The sequence below is a fragment of the Cucurbita pepo genome, chromosome LG04, assembly GCF_002806865.2.
Source record: "Cucurbita pepo subsp. pepo cultivar mu-cu-16 chromosome LG04, ASM280686v2, whole genome shotgun sequence".
Taxonomy (NCBI): Eukaryota; Viridiplantae; Streptophyta; class Magnoliopsida; order Cucurbitales; family Cucurbitaceae; genus Cucurbita; species Cucurbita pepo.
Genome location: NC_036641.1, coordinates 12,572,343 through 12,593,119, shown reverse-complemented (window position 1 = coordinate 12,593,119; position 20,777 = coordinate 12,572,343). Strand labels below are relative to the sequence as shown.

The following is a 20,777-nucleotide window of genomic DNA, read 5'->3' as shown; positions in this document are numbered from 1 at the left end:
TAAGAGTGAAGAAGAGAGGGTAATAGGTACAGAAAGTAAGAGAAATGTGGGGTTAGGCAGAGACCGTCATATTAACTCTCTTACAACGCAGTAATACTAAAATGAAAAGATGTGCAACTTATACACAGTTTTGGATGAATTGAAATTCTTTAAACTGTCTATATACAAACCCAATACCAATTATTTTCGCACACCATACGAAAACAAGAGACGTGTGTACCAGTTAGTGAATCAACGCATCAGGAGAATTGCTTCCCGAAACATGTCTGCAGCCTCACGAATCTTTCATACAAGAAAGCTGCACCTGTGGCAGAACCAGCCATGCCCCAAATACCAATTTCACCCAATACCAAACTGCTATCCTGCAACGCAAATAATGAAGCTGTCACTGTTCTTTCAGCCACGAATTAAAACCATGTTATTGAAAACAAAAAGGGGGGAATCTAGAATTTCCACTCACCACTCTAACAAAGGTTGCAGAACAACCATCTCCATGAGAGTGAGAAAGGAATAGATGATCCAGTAAGCCAACCACTGCTCATCGTCCAATTTCGATGTTATTGAAAACAGAGATTACAAGTTAATTAGCCAAAAAAGAAGAAGAAAAGGAAAACCCTCATACAAAAACAATAATTCTTCCTTCCTCGCGTGTCTTTTAATTTAGCACCAATTCGTTGAAATATTATTGTTAAGTTAAAACTTAAAACTTTGATTACCCCATCTTAATTCACGTGTTCCTTCCTTTCCTGCTGGTCCTGGTCGGTGAACTTGTCCACTCCTCTGTCGTAACACCATTTGACCGACCCCCCAACCCCTACGCTTTCCTGCTCACCATTCTTGCCTCCTCCATTCGATGTGTATTTATTTACCTAACAAATTTCTATACCTTAATTCTAAGATTATCATTTACGGTGGAAAAATATTACTCAAGACATTGTATGGCTCTTTTTTTTGCTTCAAGTGAAGAACAAGGGACGTGGTTTAAAACAATTTCTTGTTTTTCGTTCTCAATTGTTTTCACTGAGAAAGAAACACAAATATGTTAAAGCTACTAAGGAAAAACAGGGCAGCAACTGCATTTCAAAGGTAAAACAAAACCTGCTTTCACTTTATGGGGTGCTTCCGTTGATGAAACCTTCTTTACGACCTTCAAAGCCAGGACGCATAAGTTTCTTCTCCCTCTTTGCAATTCGCCGCATCTTCTTATCATGAATTTTGTGTGAAATGTTTTCTGACCTCTTTTGTTGTCTTTCTGCTTTCATCTTCTGGGTTGTTTCAATCCTATCCTTCCATTTCTCGACATTCTTCAGCTGCTGTTTCTTTTCCTTCTTTAAGCTCTTCATCAGGAGTTTTGGATCATCGTGAACCTTAGCCCCCGCAGCTCTACTTGTGGCTGCTTTCCAAGAATGCTTCTTTGAGATTATCTCGCCTTTCTCAGGATCTCTCTTTGCTTCGTCTAATTTTTTAGCCCTTTCAAGCTCCTCCAACTTGGAGAGCTTTCTCTTCTTTTTCTTCCCATGCTCTTCTTCAGTCCCGAGTTTGACATGACTGAATGCAAGTTCTTTAGAGGCTTCATCTACATTCTTCTCCACTTCATCTCTTGAGTGGTGCCCTGCTAATTTCTTTTCCTCAGGACCATGTTCTCTCTTGCGTTTCTTCTGAATAAGTTCCCTCCTCTCATTTCTTTCATTCCTCTTCTTTTCCCTATTCGAACATCCTGTATTTCTATTTGCTCGGAACTCTTCAATCTTTCGATGAAGACGTTGTCGAAGCTCTTCATATGTAACTGATTGAACATCACCATCCAACCCAGACGTTACTGGCTTAACATCCATTTCATTATCATCGCTTTCATCTTTTAACTTGTTCTTTTCCAAGTTTTGCTTCAGCAAATCAACGGTTGATCTAGCTGACTTTTCAGGATCCATTCGATCTCTTCGAGCTTTCTTAAGATTTTCCTTTGATTCCTTCTTAGCCAAAGCCTTCTCGGTGTTGCTAAGGCCCTGAAACCAAGGTTTGTCGTTTTCGTCATTGGGTAAGTAGAATCTTGCAGGGATGAGCTCCACTAACTTGTCGAAGAACATTGCATGCTGATGAATGATGGACTTCAAATCAACAATAGAGACGGAAGTTGTAGCTGTCTTCGACTTTTTGGTTTTCATCTGCAGAATTAATCTCACCACTTAGTCCAAAAATTATTCACTTAGTTACAACCAGAGATAAGGAAAACAAACTTTCACCAAAAGAAAATGTACAAACTGAGATAACGAACAAGTAAAAGACGTGAGAATATCAGGAAGTAGGCATTCTTCACTTCCGTATCTTTCTCTAATTGCAGCAACACAAATAAACAATGGAGACCATGTGGTAGAGCAAGTGAATGAAACTTTTTGACACACAATTTTCACATTTCTCCAATATTCATGAAGTCCAAGGCGGAGTAATAAACAAGCATTCAGTAATAAAAATAAAGAACTCATTCCTAGAGTGCTCCTAGCTTGGTGTCAATATAAACCAACGTTTAGGTTCAATAAAGTTGGTTGCTTCAATTGTCTACTACAGTTGCAAGATGCCGAAAAACTACGAAAAGGAATCAAAGTAAGAATCAATCAACCACGGATACTTTAGCTTGGGTCGTGTATCTATGTGCAGTTCACGAAGAACAGCCCAATACTCATTGAATATGCGTCCCTACATTTAATTAGTATATTAGATTCATGTCAAACAGTTGTCAAAGAGTTGAGATGGTGTTGGATATTTGAAACATAGCGCTGGACTAAAATTGACAATTCACGCATTTATTAATTTACATTCGTTCCAAAACTGGAATGGAATACATAGGAGAACAGTAGTAAATTTTGAGTGTGGAAATATACGATTTCTTTTTTCCTTTAAAAGTAGGTGCAGAACATACCCGACCTAATTGTCTCTAAGATGTCATATAAAATTTTAAAAATAAAAAACAAGTAGCTGGAGTTCGGGTTGATGCTTTGAAAATTAGGTTGATGCTTTGAAAATTAGGTTGATGCTTTGAAAATTAGGTTGATGCTTTAAAAATTAGGTTGATGCCTCCAGTCAACTAACTAATTATTTCGTCATAAACAAACGAACACAAATCAACTAGATTCTCGGAGAAAAGAAAACTGTAAATGCAAGTGCTGGCTCCTGCTATTAGTTCAGCAGAAACAGTGATTGTTAAAAAGCCTACCTTGACGAAGAGCTTGAGATAGATTTCGTCGGAGTAGGAGCGGACCTCCCGATCTTCTTGTTCTCGCTTGTTGCTACCAGATCAAAACCGCTGTAAGACAAACAAAATGCAATTCAGACATTGAGGTACACCATTGAACGCAAAACGGGAGGGAGAAGGAAAGAGATGGAGCATTGGAGCTATTAGTGGAGGCCGTAGAGTCTGTCCTATTGGGTGAAACAGGGAAGGGAGAAGGCAGCTAGGGTTTTCCAAAACCTCTTCGTTGGCCAATTTAGAATGGGGCGACCACGCCTTGCTACTCGAATGTGGCGCTAAACCCCTTTATTACATTATTCAACTATTTAATTCTTATACCCCTACAGAAGTTAAATCTTAATCGTTCACGTGTACGATCAGATTTCTCTAGGAAAAAAATACAGGGCTTTTCTTTTCTTTTGAGATAAATAACGTGGTTTTTTTTTTATTTATCTTTTTATGGAAATTAATAAATTATATCCGCCAATATACTTCTCCACGTTGTTTTATTACAAATATAATACTTGAATTTATTAGATTTTACTTAAATTAAAAAAATTTAGCTCTAATCTCTCTCTCTCTTTTTTTTTTCTTTTTTTTATATATATGAAATTTATAATAAGTTGAATATAGTAATTGGAAAAAGAAAAGAAAAAAAAAAAAGTTATACCTTCGTTTCATGGAGGAAGTGGGTGTTCATAAAAAGCAAATTAAAAGAAAGTACGAAACTTCATAACATAAGCGCACATTACTCTATAACATGTGATACCAAAATCCAGAGAATTCCACGCCTTCTATTTTCTTCATTTTACTTCACATCACGGAACACCCATTTGGATTCTCGTCGCTGAACATCTGGGGTGGATCTGCGTGCCCGATCACCGCCATATCCGCCGCCGAGTAAGCCATCGCCGGCGGATACGAATACATTTCCATTATGTGCCTTTCCGGGTTATTAAAGTGATGATATTCATTCTTCTTCACTTCCACCACCTTTACAGCATCTTCCGCCGCCGGATCGCCTGCCGCTTTCTCCTCGACTTTACTTTCTTCATCCACCTTTTTCTCACTTTCGGCTCCCTCGCCGGCATCGCCTTTTTTCTCTTCCGCGTCTTCTTCTACAGTTTCTCCAGCCTTATTACCCGGCGTAATTTCCGGCTCTTGCTTCACAATCGCCACGTGCTTTCCGGTTCTCCGGTGAACATATTCAACCAACGCCGCCGGATCGACGGCTCCTTTCACCGTGACCTGCGAGCTCTTTAGATCCGGGTCCACCGATTCAACACCTAACGAATTCAAATATCCAACTCAGATTATAACAATTAAAAAAAAAAATTAAAAAAAAAAAAGTGAAATTAAGTAATTTATAGAAAGAAAATTAAACCTTTCAGCCTTTTTATCCTTCTTTTGATTTCTTGAGCACAAGCCTCACAATGCATGTGAACTTTCAAGACGACAGTTGAAATCTGATGCTGCAAATTAAATAATTAAATATAAAATATATAGTGAGAAATAAAGAGTAGAAGTGGAAGAGAACCTGTGGTTTGTTGTCCTCTGTTTTGGGGCGGTCGATGGGTTCTAGGATTGGGGAGATCAATTCCACACGTCTATGGCTTTTCCTCTTAAGTCTCTCCAAAATCTTCAACGGATCAGCCTTCTCCCCTTTCACTTTAACCACTACTCTCTGAGTTAAACAATCCGTCTCCACATTTTCAACCCCTAAAAAGTAACACAAAAAAGAACCAATCCTTAATCTTTACCAACTTCAGTAAATATAATGACAGTAAAATCAAACCATGGAAGCCCTTGAGGCAGCGGCGGACCCTGCGCGCGCAGCCTTCGCAGTGCATAAAAACAGTGAGCACAATGTCCTGAATGGATGGTTGTTGGATGGGCTCTGGTTCTTTGGGTGGCTCCTCCGCTATTGAGTCCTCCCCCATTGGAATGGATGGAGGCGGTCAGAGAAGAAGAAGAAGAGCAAAGCAGTGGCACTGAGTTGGTAGGGCGTGGGGTCTTATATTTAGGACACAAAATTCGGATCCTGCGGCTTTGTGTCGTTTGTGGGCATGTAGTAAGCGTACCACAGAGTTTGTGTTGTGTATGGTGATGATGATGATATATGAAGAAAAAATAAACAAGTTATAAGTACAAGAACCCCAAATTAATGGAACATTTATTATCTTATTATTCCACTTCCTCACTTTTTTACTTCCCTTTTATTCATTACATGTAAACAAACCAAATTCAATTTCTCACCACTAAATTGAATATCATGGTTTCATTACATTTTATTATTTACTACTTTTAATAATAATTCAATGAATTTGTGTATTTATATTATTAAATGTCCTTCCTATGGACAGGATGTTGTCGGAAGAATGTCTTCCTTTTTCTTTTCTTTTTTTTTTCTTTTAAATTATTATCCATGGAAATACGTTAAATTTTAGTAAGAATTTTTAAAGAACTCAATTAGATTTTTTTTTTTTTTTTTTTTTTTTTTTTTTTTTTTTTTTTTTTTTTTTTTTTTTTTTTTTTTTTTTTTNTTTGCTTTCTCAATTATCTGCCATACGAAATCTCTTAACAAAAGAATTTAAATTCTTAATCAAATTAATAATTTTTTAAAAACTATATATGTTTTCCCAAAATTATCTGATTTTTTAAAAATAAAAACAAAATAAAGAAATTCATAGATTTATTTATTTATTAATTTTTTTTTTCTGATAATATTTTCATAAAAAACCGAGACTTAAGGTTACCTACTTGTAGGTTTATTTTTTCTTTTTTCTTTTTTTCTTTGGATAAAGAAGAAGACGAAGAAACTTAAAACTCACCTACTTCTTAGTAGGTTAATTTCGAATTTTATAAACAAAATTTCAATGAATCAATCATTTGGGGTTTTAATGAAATTGAATTTGAAAACAAAATTTATTATCAACTTTAAAGTTTAATTAAACCCGTCATTCTTCTAAAACATAATATTTTACCATTATGAACGAGTGCAAACAAAGTTCCGAACTTCCATGATTCGACGCTCTAACACCTTAGTTTCTTGCTTCTTCCCATCATTATAAGCATAATTCTTTTTAGGTAATTCTTTAACTCATTTCTAAAAAAATATTTTGTATTTGATTTTATCGATTAGTATTCTCGATCAAGTAACTTAAATTTCTAAGTTGGTTCGAAAAAATCTGTAAATATAATGTAACGTAGGTTGTAATATAACAATAATAATAATTATTATTTAGAATAGTTGAATAATGCAATATTGAATGTGACACCCAATCCAATGCGCTTTGAAGTGTACTGGTTGGCATAATCAATTTCCTTTACATCACCATTAAAAAGGAAGCAATAATTTATAAAACAGAGTGCTTTAATTAGGACCCCTACTCCAAATCTTCTAATTAATTTTGGCCCCCTAAATATAAGATTCTCTGCTCTTCTATTTTTCAGTTTTAACTAAATAATTGACCTCTTCAATTGCCACCTCTTTCTTTACACGTACACGCCCATGTGGATATCAAACTCTACACATCAGCTTGCATTTCTGATTTCTTTCCGCGTCTGAGACCCCTTCTAGATATTGCATTAACATCACCCACGTGGCATGTAATAATTTTACTCTCTATATTATTGAAAATTCCCCCACCACCTGCGGACTGCCCGTGTGTTGGGCTGGGCTTATCCTTTCAGTCCAACTCAGTAAGCCCATTAAACATCACTCACTTTTATACGTTCCATTTGGGCTATCCCTTTCGGGCTTTCCCATTATACGTCTGCTAGTGAAAGGTTTCCACATTTCGTTTTTCTTCCCAACTAATGTGCGATATCACTTTTTTAACCTCTTTTTTAACCAAGGCAAGACCAGCTTTTTTAACCTCACCCACTGGACATTCATTTTTGTTAATCTTATCAAATATCGCAACTATAAATATTATATGTCCTCCCCACCATAGTGATCTTAAAAAGCTATAATTGTATGGCGTGTTGGTGATAGACGTAAATATAAACGATATTAACTTTTTAACTACTTACCACCGACACCGAGACAAGGAAAGCCCAAAAACAAGTAGTAGTTAAAAAAAACATATATTTTAGAGAACGGTTAAACATTGGGAGGATGCAGATTGATGGGAGATTTTGAAATTATATGGTCGGCATAGGGTCACGTGTCTTGGCTCTATTTGAACAACAATTTAAAATTAAAATTAAATTCATAGGGTCTTATTTAAAGGGATTGTTTGGATATGTAATATTGTGTTTGTTTATTACAAATTGGATGCAATAATTTAAATTTGCATATAAAGTTGTAAAGTATGCAATAACATATGAGTATGAAATATATGTAGAGAAGAGGGTGGAATAATTATAGGAAGGGAACATTATTTGGTGGTTGAAAATAAAGGAAGGGCGACAGTGAAGCTCAAAATGGGTCAGGCTTACCTGACATCGGCATTTAAACCTTCCCTTTTTGGTGGTTGGGGTTGAGCATCTTTTTAATTCTTCTGTGTTCTTCGTTTCTACTCGCTCTATCTCACTGTACCTTCACTGATTTTAAACCCTCCCCCTTCCTCTTCTTTTACGATCGCGATTAATTTCTTGTTGCATTGCACCATTTTTCATTACAGGCATGCCTTGATGCTTCAGAACGGAGGATCATCGAAGCAGCCATTGGAAGAAGCATCAGAATGTGAATGAACGGCTCAGGCAATTACAAGGTGTGTGTCTTTCCTTGAATTTTCCACTCGTTTGATTTGTTTATTGTGTGTAGCGAGAGGTCATCAGCAAGAAGCATCAAAAGGAGTGGGGGCAGACAGCTCATCACCAGTTTCGGGCAAATAATTATAGTTTGCTTTCCCTTTCCCTTGAAAAAAGAAGAAACAATAAATATTGGCATGCTTTTCCTTTCTGGGGTTTGTAAGGAGCTTTCAAGTTTCAAGTTCCCATAAGAAATTTGATGGTGTGTGTGCATTTACCTTTTGTTTCTTGAGAATTGAAACCCCCACCCACCAAATAAAGAAAGAAAACATGCCAAGAAACGTGAAACACAATGGGGTAGGCCTATCCACTTGCTCTGCCTGTCTCCACCACCATCCATTTTTTGAACAACTTCTCTCCTTCTCCTTTCCTTAGTTAGGCATCAAAAAGCTGTCTCTCAAGCTCCCACATCTTAAACACACCCTAACCAAGGCGACTAAACAAACCACACCTAAATTCAAAAGAATCTGTATAAAGTAGGCGCCTCCTTTTGGCTGTTCATGGAGTTGAGGTTGCCCACTTTCTCTCAGTATAGACTGAAACACTCCTAACAATGATATCTTGTTGTTGACAGGTACAAACAGTGACTCTTCTTGGGTAATCTACAGCCCTAGCTTTTTATATGGGGTTTTCCCCCTTCTTTTATGGCTAACAAACTTTAATTGCTTGGTGGAATCCTTGTCAGTGAATGAATGGTTGTGTAAAATAGGAACCCATTTGACCTCTGCTGCTCTAGTCTGCAAGTACTCTTCATCCTTCATTTTTATTTTAGTCTTCTTACTTATTATTCTTCTAATATCTGGAACTGCTAAAATCAAAGAGCCACAATCACCACTGATGTGATGTTTTTTGTGTTTGGTTTAAAAGACATGCAAATAACTGTGTTTCCTTTCTTGTATTGTTGCCTCCCTGTGTATTAATTAGTGGGCTCTGTTCTTGTTTTATGCATTTCTTGTCGGTCATAAGGTACTTGATACTAGTTTTGTGGGCTTGGTTGCAATTAAAATGCTCCAATTACTTGGGGATTTTTCTTACGCGGTTTTATCTCATGTTTTTTTTTTTTTTCGGTTTCTGTGTTCTTCAGGTGTTTGATTTAATGCATTCTTGAAGTCGTTATAGAAGAGTGATTAAAGCTCCGTAAAGGGGTTTTTTAAGTGGAAAAGAAGCAAATAACTAAAGAATTTCTGTATGGACTGGAACTTGAAGGCCCCATATTGGGATTTCACTCAATTAGAACACGATGCATCAAAGAACATTAGTACAATAGGTGCATCCAGCAACTTTGTGGAACATAGGACGACAACTTCTAGAGATTTCTCGGTTGATTTGAAGCTTGGTCAGGTCAGCCATCTTGGAACAAAATATGTAGCCAACAAACTTAAAATGGCACCATCCCCTTCAGAACCATCCAAGAGGGCAAGAGGATGTGGGACCGGGGCTCAGCCGTTGTCTTGCCTTGTTGATGGATGCGTTTCAGACCTAAGCAACTATAGAGATTACCACAGGCGCCACAAGGTCTGCGAGCTCCATTCAAAGACTCCACAGGTCACAATTGGTGGCATTAAACAAAGATTCTGTCAGCAGTGTAGTAGGTAGTTTCTCGATATGCTCGTTTCACATTAACATCAGCTTTTATGTTTTGAGTTTTGTTGGGAGTGAGTCCCATATTGGCTAATTTAGGAAATTTGATCATGGGTTTATAAGTAAGGAATACATCTCCGTTGGTACGAGGCCTTTTGAAGAAGTCCATAGCAAAGCCATGAGAGCCTATGCTCAAAGTGGACAATATCATACTATTGTGAAGATCCGTGATTAATGAGATTACGACACGCTTTCATCATGTATTCGGAGTCTTATATCTAGTTGCTCATTAATAGTTACACACTGTATAGGTTCCATTCATTAGAGGAATTTGATGAAGGAAAGAGAAGCTGCAGGAAACGTCTGGATGGACACAATCGAAGGCGACGGAAGCCACAGCCAGAGTCCCTATCTCATTACCAAGGTTTTTGATATGGATCCATCTTTATTTCCGTTGTGAACAGCAAATTCTTGCAGTTTTAACAAGCCATTTTGTGGTTTCAGGTTCCCCATTTATACCATTTTCTAACTCATATGTCTATCCATCATCTACAACTGTTGCGAACCATTCATGGTGCGGAATTTCAAATACTAAGGCAGATGCAAGCCTTCATACTCAGCAACACTCCACCCATTTCCCTGATAAACATCATATGTATCTTGGATCGTCATCTAATGATAGCATCCACAAAATTCCAAAGCAGGTCACATTTCTGCAAAGCGACAATCCGGAATCTTTGGTCTGCCAGCCCCTTGATTTTTCAGAAAATGTAGGCGGTCGGGGCAAATTGTTATTTGACAGATTTTCAAATCCAGGCCATGAATCGGATTGTGCTCTCTCTCTTCTGTCATCTTTGCAGACACGGTCATCAGGGGTTGGTTTAAGCCAACCCGACCAGGACTCTAATCTAATATCCTTCATGCAGCCATTAGATGTGAGCTTAGGACATCACAACAGCTTGGACCCACTTAATTCAGTTCTGAATGGCAGTGTGAGCAATGCAGATATCAGTTGCTCGGGAATGTTTCAGAGTGCTTCTGATGATGGAGGGAGAGAAGCTCCACCACCATCCCTTCCTTTTCAGTGGCAGTAAAATAGCTTCAGTGCACGAAAACTGATCTTTTGGCATAAAAAAGAATGAACAAACAGTGATTCTGTAAACCCATGTCTCCATGATCTTGGGAAGGATGTTCAATCTTTACTTAACAATGATACTTCTCTCATTTCAACTTCCATTACTTTGTGGAGTATTTTTCTTACCTGCTTTACAATGGTTTATTTGCATCTCGATGGTTTCATAAATATGTACATGGGACCGTGGGAATCTTGCGTTGTCTCTCCTAGAATTGGGTTTCATTTTTAGGATTCTAATTGTTTACACTTCCATTGAATAAGAAACCCAGCTGTTTAGCAGTGTTCTTTTCAGAGCTTCCATGGCGGCTGATTTTGAAACAACACCAGTTGCTGTCACATATTGTCATGTTTTTAAACATACAACTATCAATAACAAATATAGCGAGTCAATGCCTAAAATAGGCACAAACTTACCATCGGATCTTTTTGGTGGGAATGTCATTTTGATGTATTTTTTTAGTTAAAAGATCAGTAATTGATGTAACCCAAAACAAAAACGAAGATCCACAATCTTAGAGCTAAATCCTAACATTAGCTAAAAGCTCACTTTTGGATGATGAATACATGGAAAAAGACCTAATATTACCTAAAAGCTCCCCTTTTAAATGGGGCTTCTGCTAGAAATGGACTTTCAGCCAGCTTCTTCGTGGATAACCCCATGTTAGGCCATCAAACCAAGACATCGCAGAATAGAGTTGATGCATAAAACTAATATAAGCAGACGATGGAAGGATGGAAAGGAAAGGTCATCAGACATTCCTTGAAACATAAACTCTTAACCAAGTTTCTATAATATCAGGGAAATGGCAGATGTAAAACCCAGATGGTCATTGGGAACAAACATATAAATAGTACTCATAAAACATACAACGGGAGATTTCAAATCATCGGTGGATTTTAATTATCCATAAGGAGTCCGAGTGTTAACATAAGCATCAATCATAAACTCTAATAAAACCCACTTGATCCTAAGTCGATGCAAGCAAAATCAGCATGAAATTAAGGAACCTGAAAGCTGGTATATGATTCGGAGATATTTATTTTCCTCAACAAACAAAATGCAAAGATGAGAGAAGGCATATTGCATCATATGGTTATACCCAACGACTTCTTGAATTTCTCGACCTCCAAATATACTGTGGAGTAAGGAAGAAACTCTGAGAAATGTTCCTTGCTCAGGTCATTAATTGCAACAGCAAGTTTAGGAATTTCCAAGGTCTCCTCGTGGGTCAACGTCCTGACAAACCTTGCTGGGTTTCCTGCCCAAAGTTCACCACTGGGAATTCTCCTTCCTGGGGGAACTACAGACCCAGCTTCAAGAATTGAGTGTGTCTCCACCAGGGAACCTTCCATGAGAATGGAATGCTGTCCAATAATGCACTCCGGCTCAATGGTGCATGACCGCAACAGACTATATGCACCAATGGTGACGAATCTCTCTATGGATGTCTCTGCTGGCAGTCCTGATATTAACATATGGGGCAATTTAGACATAGCAGCACTAGAAAACATAAATATGTTACGAACTTAAAAGATGATGTAAGCGGCACTACAATTTTTAGTTCATCTTTATATCCAATCCAACCGCCTCTCACATACAATACGATATAGTGATCCTTTACCCCAAACTGACAACTGACTGGTTATAAATTAAGCACTTCGACCAAGCAAACTTGGTCAAATTAGATTACGTGAGCCCCTTTTTTCCTCACCTATTTCCCTCAAAGTATATAGTACTTCAAAAGAATAAAAACAAAATAAAGGTGAAAAAATATACATTTTAAATAGCGAAGTTTCACATTTTGGACTGATCATATGAATAACAGAAACCAATTCAGTAAATTTGGGGTCTGGCTATTGTCCAGTTGTCACAGGACAAGACAGGATTTCAGCTCTTACAGAGAGCCAAAGAGAAGGGCTTAACAAGACAGAGAAGGAAATAGTTGAAGAATTGTGCACTTCACCACCAATCCTGAAAAATGCAACACCACGCGTTTGACAGAAAAGAGGTCAATGTATGAATATCATTTCGATAGGCAAAGGAAAATCCATACTCTAAAATATTTGTAGGCCAAACTTAGAAGTAGTGTGCACTTAAGCCGAAGAGAGGAAAGGTGAAGCAACTTACAGCTTGCAGACTTGCACTATCTCTACCCGTCAGCCCTATATCGTCCTATCTGTATCTATTTGTCTCTATCTATCCAAGGGGCTTCTCTGTCTCCATTGTACTTCCCTCTTTGACTCTCTCTATTCATCACGCTGTCTCTCTAACCCGACTATCTTTTTCCTCCTCCCATTCTCTTTCTTTCTCTCCATCTCATCCTGTCTCTCTCTTTATCTGTTACTTTTCCCCTGTCTTTCGCCTTATCTCTCTTATCTCTTCGTAGCCCCCCCTCTATTGTTAAATGAAGTATGATCAATTACAATAATTCACATTATCATAGATATCAATGAAGATAAGCAAATTTCGGAAATCCCTGATACAGAACTACCACCATTTGCAACTTTTGCTCACAAAAACCAAGAGGTAAAAAAGAAATTGAAGGTCCAAGAAAATAGTGTAAATTAAGTTCATTATGTGGATCTAACTTTTGAGGAAGAGATGAAGAAGCATGACGTTTTTTATGATGTTAGATTACAGCTTGGTACTATAATTATGACAGTTTTGCTTCTTGAATTGAAGCAATTTGAATACATGACCTTGAAATGAAACCATTTTATCATAAATTGGGAGCGGGAGGGTTGTTTCTGACAATTGATGAAAAGTCCAATATGTTGAACCAAGGTTTATTGAAGCAATCGGAGAACCGTATTTTAAACTGAATTGCTGTCTTATCATGAAGTGAGGGTATCGAGGTTGAACACAAGGAGTTAACAATAAGTAAGTAAAAGAGGGTTTGATACATTATCAAGCTGGAGGGTTGGATGGAAGAGATACTAGATTGAATAACCTCTTAGTTAAAACTTAATATTCCTATAGGAACCGTATTTATTGAGTATGCTATGCTTCACTGTACATAAAGAGTGGAGAACAATGCTTGGATTGATTGAAAATATTGTGGAGCATGTAGGGAGATTAACAGAAGAATATCAATCAGTTTCTCATTAAATATCAATCAGTTTCCCATCAAGTCAATAAAGAATCCGTAGAAATTAGGTCGTGTATTTCTCAGGGCCACTAACTCCAATTACTCGAATCTATTGAGTCTCCAGAAAACCATAATCTAGACACTTAAATTGATTGTTTATCTACACTGCTACAGAGCAGGTACATAATTTCAAAATTTCTAAATAATTGTACAGAATCAATCACTATTCCCCTGGAATTGATAATTTAAGAAACAGAAAATTGCGTATGCAATTATCAGGAACCCTTTGCGTATGCAATTATCAGGAACCCTTTTCTCAACTACATACAGAACCGAGGAAACCAATCACCAAACAACCAAATTCGATAAAAAACCAAAATCTGAAAATGATAGGAAAAAAAACCAGATAAAAATATGTAAGTCGAAATGAACCTGTTGGAGAGGACCAAGCAGCATGAAGGACGCACCGTTCCTGTACATTAGAGCAAAACCCGACGGTGATCTTGTTGAGATCGCCGCGGAGAACGGAACCCGCCCAAACGGAGGCCCCGTCGCAGACGTTGACCTGTCCGGCGAGGACAACATTAGGCGCAACATAGGCGTCGACGGCAATTTTGGGGAGCCACTGGCCAAGCGGGATTATCTTTCTTTGACCTCTATAGTCCCACTTGACTCGATCCGGTGAGGGCGCAATCGTTTTCGACACTTCCGTCGAGAAAGCGCGGCGGAGTTGATTAGTCGCAACCGCCGAGGCTATTGCCTTCCTGGAAAAGCGAGATAGAGCTGCCATTTCTAGAGCAGAAGCGAGCGTGGTCTGTGATTCAGCTGATGGCAAGTCGGAGAGGGCGATACGATCACCTGGCTTTGTTGTTCAATGGGCCAAAGATGGGTAATCATATGGGCTTTAAACATAAATGGGCCGTAAACATAAATCGTTCTTTAGAAATTCGCCTCTTTATAAGAAAGAAAGAAAAAGAAAAAAAAAAGAAAAAAAAAAAAGAGAGAGAGATCATGTCTAAATACATTTGAATCAGTTTCACGAATTTTTATGATCATGTCTAAATACATTTGAATTACATTATTTAAACATTTAGTATTATACACTTTTTTAACTACTACTTTAGTAGACATTTAAGTAGACATTTAAGTAGACATTCAATTCAAGTAGACATTCAATTCAAATATAATTCATCTGATTAAGACATTATGTTATTCAAATATAATTCATCTGATTAAGACATTCAAACATAATCCAACATAATTAAGTTGCATTCAAACATAATTCAACATATACAAAAATATATACAAGAATAATTCAACATATACAAAAATATATACAAGAATAATTCAACCGTTTAAAACATTCAAGATATTTAAATATAATTCAACGGTTTAAGACATTCAAACATAATTCAACTGTTTTAGACATATACAAATCTATTTAAGACATATACAAGAATGAGACTGCAATACATACTAATGAAATTGCATAATTTCAAGTAGAGAGAACCATCGGAATTAAAAACATTTTATTTTTTGGTTTGTTGGGGTAACGCATAAAATGAAATCTAAGAAGGTGCTCATTTTCTTCCACACTCATGCTCATAACTAACAACCATCTCAAAATTCTGAAATTTTCTTCAGAGTTAAAAATTAAAATAATGTCATCGAATCAAAATCAGCCCTGAATAAGTTAGGGAGACAACAGTGTGATACCAAACAAACAAAGTAAAAAATTAATAATTCTGGAAGGAGAAGGAAAATTTCCCAAGTTGCATATTTGGGAGGGGAGGAGATGGTCCAAGTCATGAGGAAAAGCCAGCCACTGTCAGACCTACACCTAACCTACCTCTAATAATATCATGCAAAGCAATGCAATGAGAGGTTATTCCTGCCCAAAATCAACAGACAAAATTTCCTCCGACACATCCAAAACCTCTTCTACTTCAACCTCTTTGGCTTCGTATTCCTCTTCCTCATCACTAGCTTCCCCATCCCGCAGTTTTTGCCGCAACTGCTTCTCTTCTTCATGCAATTTTTTCCATTCATTCACCCACTTCTCCCACTCCTCCTTCAACATTCTCCGTTTCTCCCGGTCCTGCTCGCTCAGCAGCATAGATACATCCTGATCTTCAGCCTCGTACTTCTTACTGTACTTCTTCAAATTCTTTGCTATCTCTTCCTCTTTCTCCGCACTCAACAAGGATGGTGGTCTTGGCCGCCATGCGAACTGTCACAACCCCATTTTTTAAAATCAGGGAATTCAACCACGACTCCAAAGAGTTCGCCATCATAAAGAATCTAAATCGACCTAATTTTTTGCAAGCATGCATATTCATGAATGATCATTAAAATTATAAACCTTCTGGTTCCTGTACAGCAACGAGATTACAAATATACAGCAACCCCAAATAATTAAGGAACCTTTGAACTGAGTTTAAGTAGAATAGATGACTTCGGGCTTCATGTCAGATTGCTAGTCCTTTTTTCTAATAATTAAAAACATATGATTTGCATAATATAATGGATAAGTTACCTGAAAGAAATGGTCCTTCAAGACTCGATACAGCAGCTTTCCATTAAAGGACCATATGTTGAAACCATTTTCCATCTCGTGAACTGAAGTTACAGCAGTTGCAACATACCTGGGTACAGATACAAACAACAACACAAACTCAGCTGCCGTGAACACAAGGCAAAACATTCTGAAACAAGTTACAATGTGCAAATAAGGATGCCCCCTAAATTACCGTCCAGTAGGATCCCATTCAATATCAGTAGCCATGAAATGCTCAGCAGTTGCCATTGTCTCCAGCTCATCAACATTGTAGAATTCCAACTGTCCGTTGAAACCTTTCAGACCAGCAAGAATGATGAAGCGTCCAGAAGGTGACCAGAAAAGAGCATTGGCCTGCTTGCCTTTTAGAGTTGTAAGTTTTGATACTCGGCCACTGTTGTGAGTGCTTCGCATGGAGTAAAAGCTAATATCTGGCCTTGGGTTGTCACCATGAATAACTGCAAACCTATGACCCTTTGGCTCCCAGGCAAATGCAATGATCTTATCATTCTTATTCTCAAGCTCCAACACTTCAATAGGTATATCCCGCTCTTTTATGCGGAAAAGTTCAAACCCTGTGTATATGCTTTTCTTGGTCTTTGTATATCGGTCAACCTTGACAGCAAGATAATCCCCATTGCTTTGCCAGTACATTTTGCAATCGCTAACACTGAAAAGATTTTTCTGTCTCAACTCCTCTTTGCTCGGGATTTGCACAAGACTCACCTAGAAACCAAAAGAAGCCCATTCAAAAAATCTAAATTTGAAGATCAAAAGAATAGTGACACAAGCAGGCATCGGAGTACTCACCCTAGCCGGTTGGTTTCCACCACCTAGCTCAGGAACAAAGAGTGCAATAATGGGATCGGTAGGGGACCAGCAGAAATCCATAACATTTTCAACCTTCAAAGATTTTTTGTCAATGAGGGAGAAAGTCTCTGTTTCATAGACAGAAATTACATTCTTCCCCATCCTGGCAAAGTATTTATCATCTTTCCCACCACCCCACCTGCAAAAACAAGAAAATTTATATCATCAGCAATAAAAGAATATTCCGGCCAACTTGACAAACCAGACAAGAAAAAAAGAGACAGAATGACATCCATGGGAAATATATATACCTAAAAACAGGCCAAGATACGCCCGCAACACCACCAGTTCCTCCAATGGCAAAATCATCAGGACTTCCCTTGAAATCTCTCATAACTTTTCCAGTTCTTACATCAAAAATATTGATGACAATCCTCTGAAATCACATATGGTCAGCAATGATGGAAAGTTGTAAGCATCCTTCACTCTAAATAAAATCTAGGAAAAAGAAAAAAGAAATCCTCACATTTGCATCACGAGGATTGCTGGGCTCATGGCTGCTGTAAGTAACCAGATATTTCTCACCAGGTGAAAAATCAATTAACTTAACCTGCATTTTGTATATTAAAAGCTTAAGGCCTTAGAACATTGCCAAGCACTCTCAGAAGGTCGGGAGAAAAAAACAATAACAAACCTGTGGATGGGCAAAGCGCATCAGACGGTTAAAGGTACCTGCTCCACCCCAAACTGCAGCACCCTGTCGGTGAATTGTGGCTAGGTAAGTCCCCAAGGGGGACCACTGCACATAACTCTCAGTCCAGAACTGTAACAAAAAAAATATTTCATTAATCTAGGGATACCAGCCCAAGAGCAGAGATACCTAAGTAATGTTAATACTATACAGATATACCAACGTCAACCAAAAAATCCAACCAAGAGAGAATAGTAACTTTAGTTGTAATAACAAGGTCAACACTCAAGAAAGGCTAAAAATGATACTCACTGGACGCTTGTAGACAGGCTCAGGCTTTAAATGTCTAGCATCATTCCAGAAGACCTCAGTATCAGAACCAGAACGAATAACTAACTGATCCCGTGCTTTTTCATCCATAAGCCACTGTTGAAGATTTTCCTGAAATATTCAAAAGTATAGGGCATCATGCTTCCATGAGAGCACAACTTGATCTTGAAAATCACAAATTACATATCCTCCCATGGTTCTTTTTCCCATATAAATTCTAATGTTCGGTTCACCATAGCTCCCAGTTAACCTTCACATTGATCCATAAAACCCCACATATTTCCTTAAGAAAACAAATCAGAAGAATTGTGGAAATGCAAAATCGAGTCAACTGTTACAGATAGTTTACCCCCGGAGTATATGGGTTACTTTCAGGAGGAGCCCACTCATCTGGTACTTTCATAAATCTGTCGAAGTCCTCAAACATATTAACAGCGAAAATATGTGCTCTATCCAACTTGTACCCATCAGTCTTCTCTTTGGCAAGCTCAGCCTCCTACAACATGACTGAAATTAAATGAGATACTCGATTCATGGACCTACAACATGACCGACATTAATATTATATACAAGAAAATCACAACAGAAAGCCTGAAAGCACAACCATGCAAAAACAACTATAGTAACGAATCTTTGTGAATAAAATAATAAAAATGCAAGGAACAGAAATGAAGGTAAACATATTCCTGGATGGAATACATGTCTAGTGGAAATCCAAAATATCACAATATCATTCAATGACACACTTTCTGAACGCTACAAAAAGAAATATTTCAAGAACATTCTAATGAGGTATATTACCATTATTGATATGCCAGAAAAAACACTCGTAACTAAACACAAATGAGAGATTAGGAAATAGAGGTAGATATATTCGTGAACATAAACTAAATCTATAGTACAGACATTCCACCTCTAAATGAGAAATAGAGGTGACGGTATACATTATAAGGGACATGTATTGCCCCATTACAATGGATGGACTGTCAAGGTTGAAAGCAACTGCCAGTACCACCCAAAGGAGCTAGAGTTGAGTTACCAGATTGAAAGAAGTAAGATGAGGTTGCAAGTATCTGGCACTATGTTCGACTTCATCAAATGCAAGCAAGAACCACAAGTGAAACGACGTTCATTTTTATCTTAAACGGGAATTATACTATCAGACATCGTTTCTCAATAATATTACCTAATGTATACTTCGATATGATAAATATATAAAGTTTCGTATTATAATTAGCAGAGACAACACAATATTGTGTAAGAGATAATGAGAAAGTACCTGTGGAGTGCCATACTCAATAAAGCAGTACCCTAAAGTTTTCTGTGTAGTAGGGTCAACAGGCATCCATAGGCCATCATCCTTGATAACTCCAATCTGTCCAAAAATTTTACGAACAACACCTTCGAGCTTCTCAAACTTCTCCGAAGGAACAACCGGAAGATTGCCAACAACTATAATGTTTCCGAACCCAGAATCAAACTCTAGACTCTCCTCTTGTAGAACCTCTTCATCATCACTGTACATATTTGCAAACAAATGAATGAATGTGAGCCATGAAATGAAAAAAACAGAAAAGAAACTAATAAATCCATCGAACTTCTAATCAAATAAAAACTCTTAAAGCCCTGGGGAGACTCGGAAAATGCAGATTAAGATACAAAATCAAACGATAAAAGTATAACGCTTTGACCTAATGATTCCAAAGTCCTCGCCGGGAGGGAGACGAATAGACTCAAAATCAACTTGGGAAAGATCTATCCCAAGGCGACCAGCCGTGTCCTCGATCTCTTTCATCAGCATCACGTCCGCCATGACGAACTAACTAATTGGGTCGGCGGCAAGAGACGGGTGAGTGGTAGATCTTTCACTGCAAGAGTTTCATGAACCCTAAGATCATTTTCGTAACAACAGAAAAATCTGAAAATATATTGAGGGAGAGAGGGAAAATAACCGACAGTTACGAGAAGAGTAGAGAGATGCCAGCGTTGGAGAGAGCAGCTAATCGGAGACGGCTAGAGGGAGGAGGCTGCACTGAGAGAGGGAGGAAGAGCATGAAAGGGTTAGGGTTTTTTGTTTTTGTTTTATTATTACTTTCCTTTTTCTTTTCTTTTCTTTTTTTTTTCTTTTTTTTTTCTCTCTCTTTTTACAACAAATGTGTATGGAAATTTAAACCTAGACCTAAGGATAACTATTAGTTTTGTGGTTTTTCCATTTGAATATATGAAGATTTTTTATTTATTTATTTATTATTATATATATTTTTTTTTTAACTTGGCTATTCAAAATATAATTATTTACATTTTGTATGGTTTGTTTTTAATATTTGGTCTTTCGTTCTTATCTAAAATCAAAGTTATGGCTTTTTAAACTACTATTAGTCAAATTTACTTCGACGTTAAAATTGAAATCTAAAATCGTTGAAAATGAAGGTAAGCAGAACAAAAGAAGAAAAATCAACATTTCATCTTATGTATTGAAGCTTCTTGGATTAGACATGCACACAAATAGAAAATCTAGAGGCGGTAAAGTTGTAGAGAGATCGCTCTCATTTTTCACTCTTGTACATCCTTTTAGTTGCCTCCAGACCGAGCGATGTCGACAA

The 20,777-nt window shown here is 37.5% G+C and overlaps 5 protein-coding genes across 17 annotated transcripts; 1 reads left to right on the top strand and 4 right to left on the bottom strand.

Moving 5' to 3' along the window:
• Positions 1 to 269: 269 nt before the first annotated feature.
• On the bottom strand, positions 270 to 3,538 carry LOC111793582 (surfeit locus protein 6-like). 4 transcript variants are annotated; one of them, XR_002814950.1, is made up of 4 exons: positions 3,209 to 3,538; positions 1,099 to 2,162; positions 461 to 534; positions 270 to 362 (listed from the first exon to the last, which is right to left on the bottom strand). XR_002814950.1 is itself a non-coding variant. In XM_023675532.1 (3 exons), exon 2 carries the CDS (start codon positions 2,160 to 2,162, stop codon positions 1,110 to 1,112), a length of 1,053 nt encoding a protein of 350 aa, XP_023531300.1. In that variant the 5' UTR covers positions 3,209 to 3,538; the 3' UTR covers positions 743 to 869; positions 1,099 to 1,109. The 4 variants fall into 4 exon arrangements, 2 of the variants coding, with proteins under 2 accessions (XP_023531300.1, XP_023531301.1); XR_002814951.1 differs by having other exon boundaries at positions 292 to 382; XM_023675532.1 differs by lacking the exons at positions 270 to 362; positions 461 to 534 and adding an exon at positions 743 to 869.
• Positions 3,539 to 3,876: 338 nt separating this feature from the next.
• LOC111793675 (heavy metal-associated isoprenylated plant protein 7-like) lies at positions 3,877 to 5,331 on the bottom strand. Of its 2 annotated transcripts, none has more exons than XM_023675666.1 (4): positions 5,019 to 5,331; positions 4,761 to 4,942; positions 4,608 to 4,695; positions 3,877 to 4,509 (listed from the first exon to the last, which is right to left on the bottom strand). In XM_023675666.1, exons 1-4 carry the CDS (start codon positions 5,161 to 5,163, stop codon positions 4,037 to 4,039), a joined length of 888 nt encoding a protein of 295 aa, XP_023531434.1. In that variant the 5' UTR covers positions 5,164 to 5,331; the 3' UTR covers positions 3,877 to 4,036. The 2 variants fall into 2 exon arrangements, with proteins under 2 accessions (XP_023531434.1, XP_023531435.1); XM_023675667.1 differs by having other exon boundaries at positions 4,608 to 4,689.
• A 2,176-nt stretch (positions 5,332 to 7,507) lies between these two features.
• LOC111792275 (squamosa promoter-binding-like protein 13A) lies at positions 7,508 to 10,798 on the top strand. 8 transcript variants are annotated; one of them, XM_023673646.1, is made up of 6 exons: positions 7,508 to 7,706; positions 7,852 to 7,913; positions 7,995 to 8,555; positions 9,066 to 9,573; positions 9,874 to 9,986; positions 10,067 to 10,798. In XM_023673646.1, the coding sequence occupies exons 4-6, from the start codon at positions 9,170 to 9,172 to the stop codon at positions 10,654 to 10,656; spliced, it is 1,107 nt and encodes a 368-aa protein (XP_023529414.1). In that variant the 5' UTR covers positions 7,508 to 7,706; positions 7,852 to 7,913; positions 7,995 to 8,555; positions 9,066 to 9,169; the 3' UTR covers positions 10,657 to 10,798. The 8 variants fall into 8 exon arrangements, with proteins under 8 accessions (XP_023529414.1, XP_023529412.1, XP_023529410.1 ...); XM_023673644.1 differs by having other exon boundaries at positions 7,508 to 7,762; XM_023673642.1 differs by adding an exon at positions 8,667 to 8,724 and having other exon boundaries at positions 7,508 to 7,913.
• A 723-nt stretch (positions 10,799 to 11,521) lies between these two features.
• LOC111794010 (gamma carbonic anhydrase-like 2, mitochondrial) lies at positions 11,522 to 14,638 on the bottom strand. Its single transcript, XM_023676111.1, has 2 exons — positions 14,219 to 14,638; positions 11,522 to 12,160 (listed from the first exon to the last, which is right to left on the bottom strand). Exons 1-2 carry the CDS (start codon positions 14,574 to 14,576, stop codon positions 11,784 to 11,786), a joined length of 735 nt encoding a protein of 244 aa, XP_023531879.1. The 5' UTR covers positions 14,577 to 14,638; the 3' UTR covers positions 11,522 to 11,783.
• Positions 14,639 to 15,391: 753 nt separating this feature from the next.
• On the bottom strand, positions 15,392 to 20,284 carry LOC111793305 (eukaryotic translation initiation factor 3 subunit B-like). 2 transcript variants are annotated; one of them, XM_023675137.1, is made up of 12 exons: positions 20,131 to 20,284; positions 19,866 to 20,042; positions 19,454 to 19,691; positions 18,524 to 18,670; positions 18,157 to 18,285; positions 17,848 to 17,976; positions 17,680 to 17,763; positions 17,465 to 17,589; positions 17,154 to 17,352; positions 16,537 to 17,069; positions 16,323 to 16,431; positions 15,392 to 16,016 (listed from the first exon to the last, which is right to left on the bottom strand). In XM_023675137.1, exons 2-12 carry the CDS (start codon positions 19,985 to 19,987, stop codon positions 15,672 to 15,674), a joined length of 2,160 nt encoding a protein of 719 aa, XP_023530905.1. In that variant the 5' UTR covers positions 19,988 to 20,042; positions 20,131 to 20,284; the 3' UTR covers positions 15,392 to 15,671. The 2 variants fall into 2 exon arrangements, with proteins under 2 accessions (XP_023530905.1, XP_023530906.1); XM_023675138.1 differs by lacking the exons at positions 19,866 to 20,042; positions 20,131 to 20,284 and having other exon boundaries at positions 18,524 to 18,681; positions 19,454 to 19,586.
• Positions 20,285 to 20,777: the final 493 nt, after the last annotated feature.